The 16,927-nt window shown below is 53.8% G+C and overlaps 1 protein-coding gene across 1 annotated transcript; it reads left to right on the plus strand.

Moving 5' to 3' along the window:
- Positions 1 to 1,617: 1,617 nt before the first annotated feature.
- Positions 1,618 to 16,359, plus strand: ANGPTL4 (angiopoietin like 4). The gene is made up of 7 exons (XM_048831150.2): positions 1,618 to 2,441; positions 3,094 to 3,204; positions 3,806 to 3,938; positions 11,041 to 11,154; positions 11,251 to 11,346; positions 12,470 to 12,745; positions 14,350 to 16,359. Exons 1-7 carry the CDS (start codon positions 1,953 to 1,955, stop codon positions 14,526 to 14,528), a joined length of 1,398 nt encoding a protein of 465 aa, XP_048687107.2. The 5' UTR covers positions 1,618 to 1,952; the 3' UTR covers positions 14,529 to 16,359.
- Positions 16,360 to 16,927: the final 568 nt, after the last annotated feature.

Here is a 16,927-nt window from a genome sequence, read left to right on the forward strand (position 1 = left end):
GGGCACAAGGCATTATCCCTGCACAAAGCATCCAGATGGAGCCCTAGGGCAGCCCCCTCCTCAGGGTAGGTCCAGGCCTGCAGCTGATGGGGCTTTTCCTTCACAGGGGTGAGGTGACATGGTCAGTGGCACCCAGGCGTGCCCCATGGGCTGGCTTGGAGCAGCCGAGCCAGGCTCCCCACCAGGCCCAAGGGTCTTGCTGGTGGTTTGCTCTAAGAGGGCTGGGACTGGGCCAGGGCACAAGGTGTTTTTGTGGCGGTTAGTGCAGGCAAAGGCGCGGTTCCCTGGGTTGTGTCTGGGAGGCTCGCTCGGGGGTACTCCCTTCTCGGGAGGAAACCCACAGCGGTGCCCCTGGGTGACGCCTCGTCCGGTTCTTAGCGGGCTCCTGGAGAGCAGCGCCGGGGCTGGGAGGGCGGTGGCGGCTGGGGCGGCAGGTCCCCAGCAGGGAACTCCCAGAGCCGCCTTTGGAAGCAGCTCATCCCCTCCCGCCAGGTAGGGACTGGGGGCTCCCGGCCTTTTCCAACTTCACACGCCAAGCAGGGCCCGGCCCCAAGAGCTCCCGCGTGCCCGGGAGACCGCAGCTCCAGTCTGGAGGGAGACACGCTGGCAAGGGGACCTGCACGCCTGGAGCTGGGCTCAGCCCCCTCTCCCTGCACTTAGGACGGAAGAACCCAATGCACAGCTACAGACTAGGGACCGAATGGCTAGACAGCAGTTCTGCGGAAAAGGACCTAGGGGTGACAGTGGACGAGAAGCTGGATATGAGTCAGCAGTGTGCCCTTGTTGCCAAGAAGGCCAATGGCATTTTGGGATGTATAAGTAGGGGCATAGCGAGCAGATCGAGGGACGTGATCGTTCCCCTCTATTCGACATTGGTGAGGCCTCATCTGGAGTACTGTGTCCAGTTTTGGGCCCCACACTTCAAGAAGGATGTGGATAAATTGGAGAGAGTCCAGCGAAGGGCAACAAAAATGATTAGGGGTCTGGAACACATGAGTTATGAGGAGAGGCTGAGGGAGCTGGGATTGTTTAGCCTGCAGAAGAGAAGAATGAGGGGGGATTTGATAGCTGCTTTCAACTACCTGAAAGGGGGTTCCAAAGAGGATGGCTCTAGACTGTTCTCAATGGTATCAGATGACAGAACGAGGAGTAATGGTCTCAAGCTGCAGCGGGGGAGGTTTAGATTGGATATTAGGAAAAACTTTTTCACTAAGAGGGTGGTGAAACACTGGAATGCGTTACCTAGGGAGGTGGTAGAATCTCCTTCCTTAGAGGTTTTTAAGGTCAGGCTTGACAAAGCCCTGGCTGGGATGATTTAACTGGGAATTGGTCCTGCTTCGAGCAGGGGGTTGGACTAGATGACCTTCTGGGGTCCCTTCCAACCCTTATATTCTATGATTCTATGATTCCCCGTGCCAGGCTGCGCTGCGCGGGGAGGCAGGCGGCGAAACCGGAGACGCTCCCTGGCCGCTCCCCAGGGCACTCCCCCGTCATTATGCAAAGCAGAGCGGCGAGGTGCACTGGGAGGCTATAAAAGGGGAGCGGCCGGGTCTGGGTGTTTACTCTGCTTAGGCTGAGCCGCTTGCTGCACCGGGCGGGCTGCGCTGCGCTCCCACGCGCCGGGCCCCCGGGCTGCGCTCTGCACCGGGCGGGCTGCGCTGCGCTCCCACGCGCCGGGCCCCCGGGCTGCGCTCTGCACCGGGCGGGCTGCGCTGCGCTCCCACGCGCCGGGCCCCCGGGCTGCGCTCTGCACCGGGCGGGCTGCGCTGCGCTCCCACGCGCCGGGCCCCCGGGCTGCGCTCTGCACCGGGCGGGCTGCGCTGCGCTCCCACGCGCCGGGCCCCCGGGCTGCGCTCTGCACCGGGCGGGCTGCGCTGCGCTCCCACGCGCCGGGCCCCCGGGCTGCGCTCTGCACCGGGCGGGCTGCGCTGCGCTCCCACGCGCCGGGCACCATGCGGCTGGCGGGGGCAGCCCTGATGCTGTGCGCGGCGGCGTGGCTGGGCCCCCGGGCGGGCGGCTTCCCGGCCGGCAGCAAGGAGAAGAAGGTGCAGTTCGCCTCCTGGGACGAGGTGAACGTGATCGCGCACGGGCTGCTGCAGCTGGGCCACGGGCTCAAGGAGCACGTGGACAAGACCAAGGGGCAGCTGCGGGAGCTGGGCGGCCGGCTGAGTGCCCACAACGGCTCGCTGGGGCTGCTGCTGCGCCAGACCCGCGAGGCGCAGGAGCAGGGCGGGCAGCTGCGGGCCGCCGTGCGGGAGCTGCAGGGCAAGGACCAGGAGCTCTTCAGCCTCTCCGAGGCGCTGCGCGAGAAGCTGCAGCAAATGGCCGGGGACAAGGCGGAGATCCAGGGCCGGCTGGAGCAGCTCGAGGGCAAGATCCGGCAGGTGCTGCAGGGGCGGCCCTCGGAGAACCAGAGTGCCACGGAGCTGGGCACGCTGCAGGTGAGTGCGCCCCTGCCCGGGGGTCCCCCGCGCTCCCTGCCCCTGCCCGGGGGTCCCCCGCGCTCCCTGCCCCTGCCCGGGGGTCCCCCGCGCTCCCTGCCCCTGCCCGGGGGTCCCCCGCGCTCCCTGCCCCTGCCCGGGGGTCCCCCGCGCTCCCTGCCCCTGCCCGGGGGTCCCCCGCGCTCCCTGCCCCTGCCCGGGGGTCCCCCGCGCTCCCTGCCCCTGCCCGGGGGTCCCCCGCGCTCCCTGCCCCTGCCCGGGGGTCCCCCGCGCTCCCTGCCCCTGCCCGGGGGTGTGTACACGTGCCGGGCCGCTCGCCGCTCTCCCAGGGACAGCGGTCTGGGTGAGCCCCCGACCCGGCGAGGCTGGCTGCCGCTTCCTTCTCGCCGACGCCTTGACCTCTCCTGGGGGCTGCTGCCGGGAAGGGGAGGCTGCTGGGGCCGGCGGGCTGCGCTGTCAACTGAGCTTCATGCGCTACGTGCCGGACGAGCCGCCAGAGGCAGAAAAACCAAAAGTAGCCTGGGGGATTCCCAGCCTTGATCTCGGAGCTGGGCAAACGTGGGGCAGAGCCGGGCCCGCCCGCCCCCAGAGCGACCCTCGCCCGGCAGCGGGGACAGGGATTTGCCAGCTCATCGTTTTCTTTGTATTTTAGTCCCTAATGGATGCTCAGAACAGGAGAATCGAGGCGCTTTTGCAGAAGGTCAAACAGCAGCAGTACAAGCTGGACAAGCAGAACCTGCAGATTAAAAGCCTGCAGAGCAAAGTAAGTTCCGCAGGGACTTTTCCTGAATGTTAGTAGCGGTTCAACTAGGGAGCAGAGACGGACACCAGCAAACGCTGGCCGCAGGCTGGGAGCCTCTTGAGAGCCTAACCTAACTTAATAATTCAGGACCCAGCCCAGGGGCTTCATCGCCGTCATGGGACGGTAGAAGGAATCGTTTAGCTTCACAGGGCTTTAAAAGGGCCTGCTGTGTTTGCACAAAATTCTGTGTGTCTCTGACCCAGAGGATCAAAGGCTAGAAGTGGGAACCTTTTATCCAAGCCCCCTCACCCTCTGAAATGGGGGAGGGGGTTCAGATAGATTGGACCTGGGCCTAGACCTGAGGTGCTCTGCTCTGCTACCTCTTACTTTGTTTGCAAAATAAACTCTTGGCTGACACGGCTGTACAAAACCACAGGCGCTCCAAGCCCCAGACAGGTTGTAGAATCTGCCCAGGTGAGTTCAGCCATCACTCGGGGCTGATCCTGGAGCAGGCAGGCAGTGTCACCACTAACTGCTCTGGGTTGCAGACCAGCTCACTTATGGATCAGTGTTTCAAGTCTGCTCCATAAAAGTCGCTAACTTGTCCATGCTTTTGGCACAGGTCAATCTGTTGATCCCTCTGCATCTTAAGGACAACAAAACTCAGAGTCTAAAGTGGAGGATAGACCTGAAGAAAAACATCCGACCCACCAACCAGAGCCAAAACACCAGCGTGGAACCTGCACAGCCACAGAGTGAGTATCTGTCACCTCCCTCCCACCCTGTGAGCAGAGTCGGCCTGTCAGCAGTTCCAGCTACAGCCCAGAAACAAAAGGTTCAATTGTCCCGATTCAGGATGTGAAATTGGCTTTCACGGGAGTTGAGTGGAACTGGAAGGATCTGCTGTGTGGTCAGGGTCTGGCATCCAGGATCTAGCAGGGATCCAAGGATCCAGTTGGGCAGGGATTTAAGGATTTTACAGGAGTCTTTCAGCCTCAGATGGAGAATGCCCATGGGAGGCAGATTAATTCTGCCTGAAGGCATGTAGCTAAATGGATGAAGTGGCTGAATGAGGCTGGCAGGCCAGGGTGGTAGCACTTGGTCATTGGGTTTGTGCAGAGGTATCTTGTTCTATCTGGGGGTTGAAATGCAACTGGGGAGTCTTCCCATATCCTGTATCCCTCAGTGTGGGGGTGGGGTTCATCTGCCACTAGCGAAGGACAGGAAATAGATGGGAAGCTGTGGTTCTATCTACCTGTGTCACTCTGGTATGCATCCGATGAAGTGAGCTGTAGCTCATGAAAGCTCATGCTCAAATAAATTGGTTAGTCTCTAAGGTGCCACAAGTACTCCTTTTCTTTTTGCGAATACAGACTAACACGGCTGTTACTCTGAACTCTGGGGTCTGAACACCTCACCATCCAACACCCCCATGAACAGGGAAGTGCTGAGGCTGTCTCCACTGCACAGAGGGGGAGTGAGGTGCAGGGAGCTGGAGGCTTACCTGGGAAGCCTGTGGCTGAGCAGGGTTTTGAATCCCAGGCCCAGATTAGTGCTCTGGACTGCTGGACAATTCCCCGCGCGCGCACGTTCATTGGGCCTGTGACCTTTGGAGCAACCTCCTTCAGGCTGCACAAAGAGCCTGGCTCTGCTTCCATCACACTGCATACTCCTGCTGAATTCAGTGGAAGCAGGACCAAGGTGAGTGGCTTAGTGGCTTGTTGGGCCATGCACTGCAGGCTGTTCCCTGGACAGGAGCTCTGTGCAGACTAGGGAAATGACTAGGCTCTCCGGCTGGCTGCGTAAAGGGTCTGATCCAAATAAGAACGATCTAGAAGGCAAGTGGGTTTCCTCTGTCAAGCACAGGAGGGTCTCCAGGCAGAATGGCTTCAGAGGGGGGGCTAGTTAGTTAGCATGTGGGAAGACTGAAAGCAGAAAGTGCTATTACCTGGTTGCTGCTGCCCCTGAAAGAGCAAAACACAGAGCCAGGGGCTAGGCAGAGAACAAAGAGCATAAGAGACGAATGCAGACAGGGAGAGCCCAAAATCTAGCATGCTGCATGTGGGGAACTTCCAGCCAGCTTTCAGTTGAGTTGGGTTAGCCATTGGTCACACTGGGTTCTTGGAACCAAAGTCCTCTATATTAGGACAATGAGGAGCAAACTAGAGCACCACATTCCTAAAAACCTTTCCCAAGTTCCCCTCTGCCCTTGCCTTACATGGCTGGCATGAGACTGGGCAGGGATGGTGTCCCTATCCTCTGTTTGCCAGAAGCTTGGAATGGGAGACGGGATGGATCACTTGATTGACTGTTCTGTTCATACCTGGCATTGGCCACTGTCGGAAGACAGGGTACTGGGCTGGATGGACCTTTGGTCTGACTCAGTATAGCCGTTTGTATGCTCTTACGAGGGCAGCATCTCCCCTAACCCTGTCTCTAAGCTGGGGCATACTGACTATTACAGGCTGTGGCAAAGACTGGTCAGCAGGACCAACAGTTACAGAACCTTGGGTCTCTTTCACTGTGGAGCAGGCCATGCTTATTCTGTTGATGGCAATGGTGGTTCCACTCAGGACAAGGTTCCCCTTTTAGGCCAAACCTTGAGCTCCTATTCATTTGTCTGATCACTTTTGTTGACTGGAAACTGCAATTAAATTTTTGCCGTGATCAGCAAGGAGAAAGCCTTCCAGCAAGTGCTGGCCCCAGTGTCCTCCCTAGGCTGTTGGTTCCCTTCATTCCTAGCAGCCATCACTCCGAAGGTTGGTTCCCAGAACCCTGCGTATAGAGAGTCCGTCCCCCAGTGCTGCACTGGGGGTCGTGTGGGCAATGAGCCCCCTAAGCAACTTCAGAATGGCCCTTTTATTTACATCCAGTGAACACACGTTAACAGACTCCATGGCACTCTGTCAACTGTGCAAAAGTTGAAAGTTTGAAACAACCTCAAGAGCAAGAGGTTTAATCACTTGCAAAAGGCAGATCATGTCTTCAGACGCTGCATACGCTCTCCTCCCTGGCAGCTTGCCAAGTAGGCAAAAGTTAAACCCCAGTCTCCCAACAGTGCTGGGATTCCAAAATAATTTGGTTGGGGAAGGCGGGGTGGGGAAAGCAAAGCAAACAGTTCCTACTGGGAGTAAAAGAAACACTTGAACAACTGAGCCTGGAATGCAATCCTGTGTTCAAGGAACAGTGTTTACTCTCTGCTTGACGCGCGTTCCATAAATACATGGCCATCCAAGGAGTAATTCTGCTGGGCTTTGTTGTTTTAACGTTCCTTTATGGGTTTATTTTTTTTAAATAAACACTTCACTCTTCATTTTTACGAGCCTGTGGGCTCAGGCTCTTCCACTGGGGATTTAAAGCTTCACAACTAACAACACTAAAAACTAAAGTCAGAACTACGACTTCTAAAGCAAAATGAGCTGAGGTTATGGAGCCAGCTGCACCTCACGTAGTTAGGAATGTAGCTGCTGCAGTAGGGGAACAAAGCAGCAGCTGAGCAGAGTGGTATATCTGGCAAAGCCCAGCAAGAAGGTAACTGTTCAACAGGAGCTGCTCAAAGATTCTTGGCCCCAGCAAACAACAATCTCTCTGGGGCAGTGTGGTGTGATCTGCCTGACTTATGGATTGGCAAGAGATCCAGGCATCATTCCTGCAGATAGTTAGGTCAGATTAGAGAGGGAAGCAGTGAGTAGGCCTGAGAAAATGCGGCATGTGATTTCTTCTAGCCCCTGGGTCTACGTCCTAGACTGGGAGGCAAGCCCACCCTGCCGTAATTTCTGCTGACTCACCCGTGTTTGGCCCTGTGTGAGACACGCATCCGCCACTCTGCTGGTCAGAAGCTTTAGGATGACTGGTCAGTGCCTGCATCCAGCCCCATGACAAACTAAAGTAATGGATAAGACTAAGAACCCCAGCCCCTTCCTCAGCCCTCTCTCCAGATCCTGTTTGCTTGGCCCAGCAGAGTGAGCTGGGGCAGGATCTGGGATGAAGGTTGGGTGAGTGAGTTTTGTGGTTTGGTGCTATTTGTCACAACCCTGACATGACTAAACAGCCCCTCTGGTAGCAGGGTGACCAGACAGAAGTATGAAAACCAGGACGGGGGTGGGGGGAAATAGGAGCCTATATAGGAAAAACACCCAAAAATCGGGACTGTCCCTATAAAATCGGGACATCTGGTCACCTTATCTGGTAGCTCGCCTCTGGACTGGCCTGGTTCAGCCTGGTCTTGTCTATGAATGACTTGGTGGGACCTGGCACTGATGGCCCAGCCCAAGTGCTGATGCTAATCCGAGAGGCCAGTGCATGACGGCCAGCGTTCGGCCGCCTGTTTGAACGCTGGCGTCTGTGCAGGCTTGCGTGGGGAGAGGTTACCCTGCTGCGCCTCCTTGGTGAATGGTGATTTCAGCTGTCAACCCACCACCTCGCCTCTGCTCAGGGCATCTGGTTTCATGGTGTTATGGGGGAGGGAGGAGGAGTAACCTGCCCAAAGAGTCAACTAGGTGAAAGTTCAGACCTTAGCAAGAAAATAGCTATTATGACAGTCGGGTGCGACCCACGTGGGTTGGGGGAGGGGGGAGCATGGCTGATCAGAAAGGCAGCACGGTGATTGGCTGGAAGGAAATTGGGTGAAAGTTAACAGTCCTTTCTAACCGTCCCTCCCCCTTCCCCCGGAGCAGGCTTGCTTCATTGTTTTGGGAAGAAACCCCTCCCCCAGCACGTTCCCAGGCTGGGCTAACCTTTCCCCTACTTCAGACTCAGATGCTGATGTCAGAGCAGGGGGGCGGGTGCAAGGAGGCTGCGGGGAGCCCTTATCCCGGCATCTGCCTTTCGCAGAGAGTGGTATTTAAAGCCTGGACAGGGGTTTCCATCCCTGTAGCATCTTGGTGTCACTTGCTTTATATTAAAAACAACAACCCCACAGTGTGACCCCACTGGGTGGGGTGCTTGGTGGAGTTTGGGAGGGGCTCTTTTGTCTGCTGGCCTGGGCACATGGAGAGTGGCTGGCACCAAGTGCTGCTTCTTGCACTTCCCATTGGACCTGCTGCCCAGACACTAAGGTGGGAGAGGCCTTAGCAATACTCTTTGTAGCATTCAGCTTGAGCTCTGACAGCAAGAGCCCTGGGCTCGGGGCCAGCACAGGGAGCAAATGGACATTCGGGGGGGAAGATTCCTGAAAATCTCACTCCTGTGAGGGCAGCAACAGAACCTTCTCAGCAGCACCCCAAGAGATGGGAATGGAAAGAGGACCCCCACGTCCCACCCAACCCCCAGCGTTGGGGGAGTGGGGGGAGAGCACCATCCTTCCCTCCCAGCTGGGGGACAGCCCCGTCCTGCTTACCTCCCTTCCACAGCAGCTGGGAGGGGGTGAGTGGCTGGGGCTGTGCTAAATGACAGACCTAAAAGTGGCAATTCTTCAACAAAAAAACTTCAAAAACAGACTCCAAGGAGAGACTGCTGAATTGGAATTAATTTGCCAACTGGATACAATTAACTTAGGCTTGAATAAAGACTGGGAGTGGATGGGTCATTACACAAAGTAAAACTATTTCCCTTAAAAATAAAAGGAGGACTTGTGGCACCTTAGAGACTAACCAATAAGCTTTCGTGAGCTACAGCTCACTTCCCCTTGTTTATTTCCCTTGCTCCTGTTCTTGTAAACTGCTGGAAATGGCCCACCTTGATTATCACTACAAAAGGTCCCCCCCCTCCTGCTGGTAATAGTTCACCTTTCCTCATCACTCTCGTTACAGTGTGTATGGTCACACCCATTGTTTCATGTTCTCTGTGTATATAAAATCTCCCCACTGTATTTTCCACTGAATGCATCCGATGAAGTGAGCTGTAGCTCACGGAAGCTTATGCTCTAATAAGTTTGTTAGTCTCTAAGGTGCCACAAGTCCTCCTTTTCTTTTTATGGATACAGACTAACATGGCTGCTATTCTGAAACCTGTCTAAATGGGGGTGTGAGGCTGAAGTGAGGGTTTGCTGAGAGTATGCTCCCTTGCAGTCCCTCCGTTTCCAGAGCCCTCTGCACCAAACCCGACAGATAGCTCCAGCATGGGCTGGAGCACAGTGGAGCCAGTTCAGAGCCCAGTCCAGTGCCACCCCCGGGGCCTTCTGAGCGGGAGCCTAGAGAGTTCTCTGAGCCCTCAGTGCAAGGCTAGCTTCTCTCTGGAACCCCAATAGCTGTGTGAAGTGCTGCTCATCCCCCACCAGAGCTCAGCTACTTTGTATGATGCAAGACATACTGTACATTGCTTTACAGTAAAACCCCTCCAGGCCTGGGAGCTCAGTGCTGAGAACGAAGTTCCTGCGCTCCCCAGTGGAGGAACAAGGCAAAGGAAGTGGGGGAAAGTTCATGTTTACACACTCATCCCTGCAGTTCCTCTTGAACTTGTGCTTATGGCAGCTGCACAAGAATCCAAGCTCCAGTTCGCCAAACCCAAAGGAGGGGGCTGTCTTCATTTAGACATATTTTTTTTGTCCCTGCAGCTCAAGGGAACAAAGACAATATGTTTCAAAGCTGAATGCAAAGGGCACTGTCCCAGCTTCCCCCAGGCAGCTACATTAGGAACAGACCTCACTTTGTTTGGGGAGGTGCTAGGAAAGGGGCTCTTGCCACCTGTTGCAGGCAGACAAAGAGCTGTTTGATTTTGTGGCTGTTCCTTGATGCTCTGCAAAGCTGGGTAAAGTCCCTGCATGTCCTGACACCTTCCTGTCCTTTCGACTCAGGTTTTATAACTGGATTCTTCTTAGGCCTGTTGATTGCTCCCAATGGACTTTTACCAGTTCTGTTGAAATGGTGATTTGCTGGCAGTTACAGTAAAGCCGAGACCAAAGTCCAGGCATCTGGGGAGAGGAGGAGCAGAACTTCTCTTTGTTTACAATTAGTCTTGCTGATGCTTTGCAGGGAACAGTCAGAGCCTCTGGCCAGTGGCCTTAGTGGCAGCTGTGGGTTGGTGACTTCCCACGGGCCCTGGCAGGGCAGCCCTCTCCGTGTCTGAGCCAGTCCTGGCCTGCAACTGGGAGTCCCACCAGGGTTGTGCCTGGTCCCACGCTTCCCCCTATTCATTGCTTATGGGGGCATTGGTCTTATGAGGGGCTCTGGGCAAAAGGGTCACTGTATGCTCATGGTCTCTGCTCCGCACCTGCTGTTGTGTCAGTCAACAAGCCATGCACTAGGCCATCCGGCAGCACATCTTCCTAATGCTGTGCGTAGCTGGCATGACTACAGTCCCATCTGAGAGCTAGATGGAACTTGCAAGCAGTTTGTGCATTAGTGGTAGTCTGGGTGAGTTAGAACAATATTCTGCAGCTATTGCCCTCTGCAAGGGTGGGGTGGGGGGGAAAGGAGCATTACCCCTTCCTACGATCTACCCTCATTAGAGATAATGTCTGGAAGCCGCACCATGCTGCTACCTGTTTGCCCCTGGTCTGCAGACTCTGCATAGCTCATGTGACCTGTCTCACCAGCTCCTCCTCCTGGGTTACACACTTGGCCCTGTTCTCTGGTTGGCTGTAGGTGTCTATTTACTTGGGCTCTTTGAGTCCTGTAGTAACTTCTGTACAAAATGAAACAAGCCCAAGGGCCTGGAGATAAATGCCTTGGAAAATTTTAGGGCTTTATTTTTTATTACTTCTTTTATTGCCGTAGTACCGAAAAGCCCTAATCATGGACCAGACCCTGTTGTGCTAGGTGCTGTACAAACCATCTCTAGCTGTAGCATTCAAAGTGGTGATTAAGCTGGGCTCATTTGTAGAAGTGTGTAGCTGCTAGGATTGTGGTGTGAACAAAACTGTTTGAGAGCAGCATGCTGAGACAGCTTCTTCTAAATTCCCCCTCTGTCTTTTTGCAGAGCTCCCGCTGGATTGCCAGCAGCTCTTCCTGGCAGGGGAGAGAAGCAGTGGTGTGTTTCAGATCCAGCCCTTTGGATCTCAGCCTTTCAAAGTCTACTGTGACATGACTGCTGGTAAGTGAGGGGAGCACCCTGGGCCATTCTGAGTTCTGCAAACTGATCTTGGAAATAACAGAACTGAAATAAATGAACAATCTCTTCCACCCGCAGAAGGTGGCTGGACGGTGATTCAGAGGCGTCTGGATGGCTCCATGGACTTCGACCAGCTTTGGGAAGCCTACAGGAATGGCTTTGGAGACCTTAGCGGTAAGCAGATGATGGAAGACTTTTATTCTTTTTATTTTAGCTTTTCCAGATCAGCAAGCAAATTCCATGCCCACGCTACCCCGCCCTCCCAGAGATGGACCAAAGATCTTCACGCAGCAGAACACCCAGCTGGACGAGTGGGCACAGCTGGCTGAGAAGGGATTGAGGAAGTTGGGCCAAAATTGGAGGATTGGGTCAAAAGAAATCTGATGAGGTTCAACGAGGACAAGTGCAGAGTCCTGCACTTAGGACGGAAGAATCCAATGCACCGCTACAGACTAGGAACCGAATGGCTAGGCAACCTAGGGGTTACAGTGGACGAGAAGCTGGATATGAGTCAACAGTGTGCCCTTGTTGCCAAGAAGGCCAATGGCATTTTGGGATGTATGAGTAGGGGCATTGCCAGCAGATCGAGGGACGTGATCGTTTCCCTCTATTCGACATTGGTGAGGCCTCATCTGGAGTACTGTGTCCAGTTTTGGGCCCCACACTACAAGAAGGATATGGAAAAATTGGAAAGAGTCCAGCGAAGGGCAACAAAAATGATTAGGGGACTGGAACACATGAGTTATGAGGAGAGGCTGAAGGAGCTGGGATTGTTTAGTCTGCAGAAGAGAAGAATGAGGGGGGATTTGATAGCTGCTTTCAACTACCTGAAAGGTGGCTCCAAAGAGGATGGATCTAGACTATTCTCAGTGGTAGCGGATGACGGGACAAGAAGTAATGGTCTCAAGGTGCAATGGGGGAGGTTTAGGTTGGATATTAGGAAAAACTTTTTCACTAGGAGGGTGGTGAAACACTGGAATGCGTTACCTAGGGAGGTGGTGGAATCTCCTTCCTTAGAAGTTTTTAAGGTCAGGCTTGACAAAGCCCTGGCTGGGATGATTTAATTAGGGATTGGCCCTGCTTTGAGCAGGTTGGACTAGATGACCTCCTGAGGTGCCTTCCAACCCTGATATTCTATGAAGTTCACCACACAAGGGTGCATGCACCCACTGACCTCCCTAGGCACATTGTGCACACCAGAGAATCTGGAGTGATCCTAGCACTGCATGCTAACATCTTCCTTGATTTGCATAGCGCTTGTGTGTGATGCCAACTCATGCAAAGTTCCTTGTTTCAGGTGATTTCTGGTTGGGCCTGGAGAAAATATACCACATTGTCCAAGAGGGAAGGTACAATCTTTCAATTGAGCTGCAAGACTGGGAAGGAAACTCTCAGCTTATTCAGTTCCTATTCAGCCTGGGTGGAGAGAACACCGCCTACACACTCAGTCTCCTTGGACCTGTGTCAGGAGAGCTGGAAAATGCTCTTGGGGACTTCAGACAGCTGCCCTTCTCCACTCGAGATCAGGACAACGATTTCAAAGCTGACACTAATTGTGCCAAGCACCTGTCAGGTTAGTACTGGCAAAGGCAAGGTGCTATGTTCCTAAGCAAGAGTCTGTTGTGGGGGGGGGGATAGCTCAGTGGTTTGAGCAGTGGCCTGTTAAAGTCAGGGTTGTGAGTTCAATCCTTGAGGGGGCCATTTAGGGATCTGGGGCCAAAAAAGGAAGGGGGGGGCAGTACTTGGTCTGGCCCTGCTTTGAGCAGGGGTTGGACTAGATGACCTCCTGAGGTCCCTTCCAACCCTGATATTCTATGATTCTTTCTCTTGGTGGGTAGATCTTCCTCCATCTGCCCCAAGCTGCTTGAAGCCTAGCTCTCCTTTTCCAGTGTAAGACCCTCCTTGTTTCGGCGCAATGCGAACTGAACTCTGCTTTCGACAGCTTGGGGCAGATGGCACTGGTGAAAAACGGCCATTTGGGTATTTTGACTCTGACCTTGTCGCCTGCCTCGCCATCCTCCTCCTCCGTGGGGTGGGACCACGAGCTCCACAGAGGGAGCTGTGCGAGCAACCCTAATCAAACCTGAAACCAGGTGACGTTCTCATGGTTCCAGGTTCTGTTACAAAGTCATAACTTGGCCCAGCTTGTTCCCAGTGACTCAAACTATCCAAGCAAAGGAGGAGGCCAGTTCATGGACTTAACACGCGAATTCACCTATGTCTGAATGTCTGGCTTGTTTGAACTGTAACCTGAATACAGATGAAACAGACGACCCGTGTGAACCAAAACGGTGGCATTTCCCAGAAGGCTAGCTCTGCTAGCGGTGTAACGCACCTACCCTATCCATCCAGGAGTCTGCTCCTGTCTCCTGGGGCCACACCCCCCCCTCCCCCCGGTTACTTCCTGCACTCCCATCCCGACCCTTGCTCACCTCCGTTCCACCTATTCCCCTGAACACGCTGCCTCTCCCTCGCCTGAGGGAGGGGGGAGAAGCAGAGCTGCCACGTGTTCAGGGGAGTGGGCGGAGCAGAGGTGAGCTAGGGCAGGGGGGTGGGGAGGGGGGAATGTGGCATGCCCGGGGGAGGAGGCGGGGCCAGGGATTTGGGGAAGGGGCGGAGCCAGGGGCAGGTGGGCGCCAAAAAAAAGCTGGGGTGGCCAAAATTTTTTTTGCTTGGGGCCGCAGAAATCCTAGAATCGGCCCTGCCTGCACATATGCCCCCCTCCTCCCTCCATGCTGGGTGTCACTGGGCAAGTTGCTGCAATTCAGCCTGCATTCCCTAACTGTAAAATGGAACTAATAACGCGTCCTATTGCATCAATGGATCTGCCCTACCACCTAGGGCTCCATATGACTGGTATGGGGCTATAAAGTATTTGCATTAATCTGGCCTCTTTGATGGCCATGCAGGCCTAGCTGCCTGCATGGCTTGATCTCCTTCAGACCTGGAAGTAGTGTTGGAATTCCCTGGAGCATGGGACCCTCTGAAACACATGTCATGTACACACTTCAGGTCTCTTAACTTTCCAAAGCTCAGCAGGGGCAGACTGTGCTTCGAAGGGAGGGTGAAGCAATAGCTCTGAATCTGGGGTGATTTTCTTGTCCTGTTATGGGACTTTTTAGCTGTGAGAATTCCCATTGGCTGAAATCTGCCTCTTCCTTTCTTCCTTCCTTCTAGGAGGCTGGTGGTTCAGCACCTGTGGCCATGCTAACCTCAACGGAAAGTACTTCCGCTCCATCCCCCGCCAGAGGCATGAGCGGAAACAGGGCATCTTCTGGAAGACATGGAAAGGGAGGTATTACCCGCTGAAATCTACCACCCTGAAAATCCAACCCACAGAGCTGGAACAATCCTAACCTAACTGCCACTTGAAAGACTAAAAGAAGTGCAGATTTGCAGCTCTGTAACTTGGTGTTTACAGAAACCAGAAATGCAACCCTCAGTGACAGTTCAGAGAGGAACCTTTCCTCACATTAGCAGCTCTTTAGCTGGCAGAGTCTAGCATGGAGCAATGCAGCAACAGGCTCTTCCTGTAGGTATAACCACTTAGTGTTACCAGGGTCCAATGAACTCAAAGGATGGGAGCTCCCAGAATGGGCGAGTAGCCCTGAACAGGGAGAAGGGTTACTGTGGAATGCACAAGCTGGGGGAGCAGTCACAGACCAGTGCTGCTGCTGTCCGAGTCAATGATGTACAAAGCTTTGTCCTAAGTCTTAGTTGATCAGTTACCTTTGCTGTTAAAGCCACTGTGCTTTCAAGGGGCTCGCTTGGTCCCAGCACTGAAGCTGGGGAGAGGTGAGGTGAATAGGGTCCTCTTATAACCTAGATAGAACAGCTGTACTCTGGGCCCATATGCCACCTTACTCCTCTCCTCTCACAGGGATTTCCAACTGGAGGAGGTTCACAAAGCCCCCATGAGCCAAGAGGCTGCTGACACTGTCAGGCTTTTCTTCTAGGATAGCTCCCTGCTGGGCTCTGAGGTTTGGAGCCATGGTCAAGTGCTGCTGCCAAAACCCATCCCATTCCCCCCAGAACAGCTGACTAGAGACCCTCCTCTTCTGCCCCACCTCCAGCCATGGCAGGTCAGTTACACGCAGCAGCAAATATAACTCGTGTCTGACACCTTGCTTCTCATGACCTCTGCCCAGCTGCCCCCCTCTCTCCTCAGTTACTTAAACCCCATTTGACTGTTTTCCTCCAAGGGGAAGGTTCTGGGGGCCCCTCTTGAGGAGCAGGGACTGAGGCCCATCTAGCTTTCTTCATCCTCAAAGATTACATGCAACTCCTCCTTCCTGGCCTCCCCACCTGGGAAGAACAGTTTCAGAATTTCACCCAGTAATTCCCCCAATCGCCTGTTACCAGGAGACCAGACTAGATCATAGATGTCTGTTTTGGCTCTGTGAATCCTGAGCTTCAGAGAGAGCCTACCAGTGCTGCTCTGAGTCAGCTAGAACAGCTGCTAGAGTGGCATGAGGGACAGTCTGCCCTTGGGCATGGGCCCAACCCCGCCTCTCCACCCTGAATTCCCAGCGAGGGCTGTGCATCTCTTCCTTCACCTTATCCTGGAGGTTTAGTTTCTTGAAAGATTCCAAAATCCCAGTGTGGACTAGACCCTGTCCCCTGGCTGTGACCTGAAATTGAAACACTCTCTTTGAAAGGTGAGGTCCAGTAGAGTTCACTCAAGATGCTGGGAGCAGCATCAATCGCACATGGTGTCTGCCCCTAAACACTGCACAGATTATTCTGGTATCTTCAGCAACTGGATTTGAGGATTTCCCAGAGTATCTTAGAGGCGGGGAGCAGGTGTGGTGGGGTGCGTCTGATCTTTGGGGAGACCCTGGGTAAAGTGGTGATCACTGAAAAACTGTTACAGGCCAAGTTTCCCTCTTGGGTGTTCCCAAGTATCCTGCCCTATTTGAGTCATATTGACTGACTTGCTAGAGCTCTTAGCTGCTGAATACTGTAAATAGTCATTTGTAGAATGCTGGATCTTTTTAATGAATTTTCTGTTTAATTTGCTTCTGTATTTAAATGCAGCGTTAATAACAGTGTGGTCTAATTTATAAATGTTGGGTTTGAAAAAAATTGAGTAGTTTGTCTGTTTTCAGCTCTTAACCTTTTTATACTAAAATCTGACTTTCTGCAGATGTTGTCGTTCAATAAAACCCACCAACCTGATCAATCTCACACATGTGTTCAGAGTTCTGCTCTAGGACTACTAAGGAGGTGAGGGAGGCCACCTGGTGCACGGCTATGTAAGGGACTCACCTCTTGGTCCCAACTATGCTAGGTCAGTTCTGGTGTTCACATGTTAAAGGACGTCTGGCAAAACTGGGGAGGGCTCAGAAAAGCTATGAGAATGACAAGGTCTGGAAAACAAGCCTTAGTAAAACTAAGGAAGCTCAATCTGTTTAGCTTATTGGAGAGAACATGACGTGCCAATGCAATCCCCCATAATCACCTATGCAGGGAGGAGATCTCTCATATCAGAGGGCTGTTTCTTCTAGCAGCCAATGGAAAAATAAGATCAAATGGCCAGAAGCTGAAGCTAGACAAATTGAAATGGTCAAACTTGAACGTTGCTTCCAGTGGAGCAGCTTTTCAAGAGCTGTGTTGGATTCTCCATCACTTGGTGTCTCAGGCATCCAGTCTCTAGTTAAAAGAATAAACTCTTAAGTCAACAAATGCTTGGACTCTGCACCGGAATTGCTGCTTGAAGTTCTCTACTGGCCTGGAAGTGCTCATACAAACCATG

This window comes from Caretta caretta, chromosome 25, assembly GCF_965140235.1.
Source record: "Caretta caretta isolate rCarCar2 chromosome 25, rCarCar1.hap1, whole genome shotgun sequence".
NCBI classification, from domain to species: domain Eukaryota; kingdom Metazoa; phylum Chordata; order Testudines; family Cheloniidae; genus Caretta; species Caretta caretta.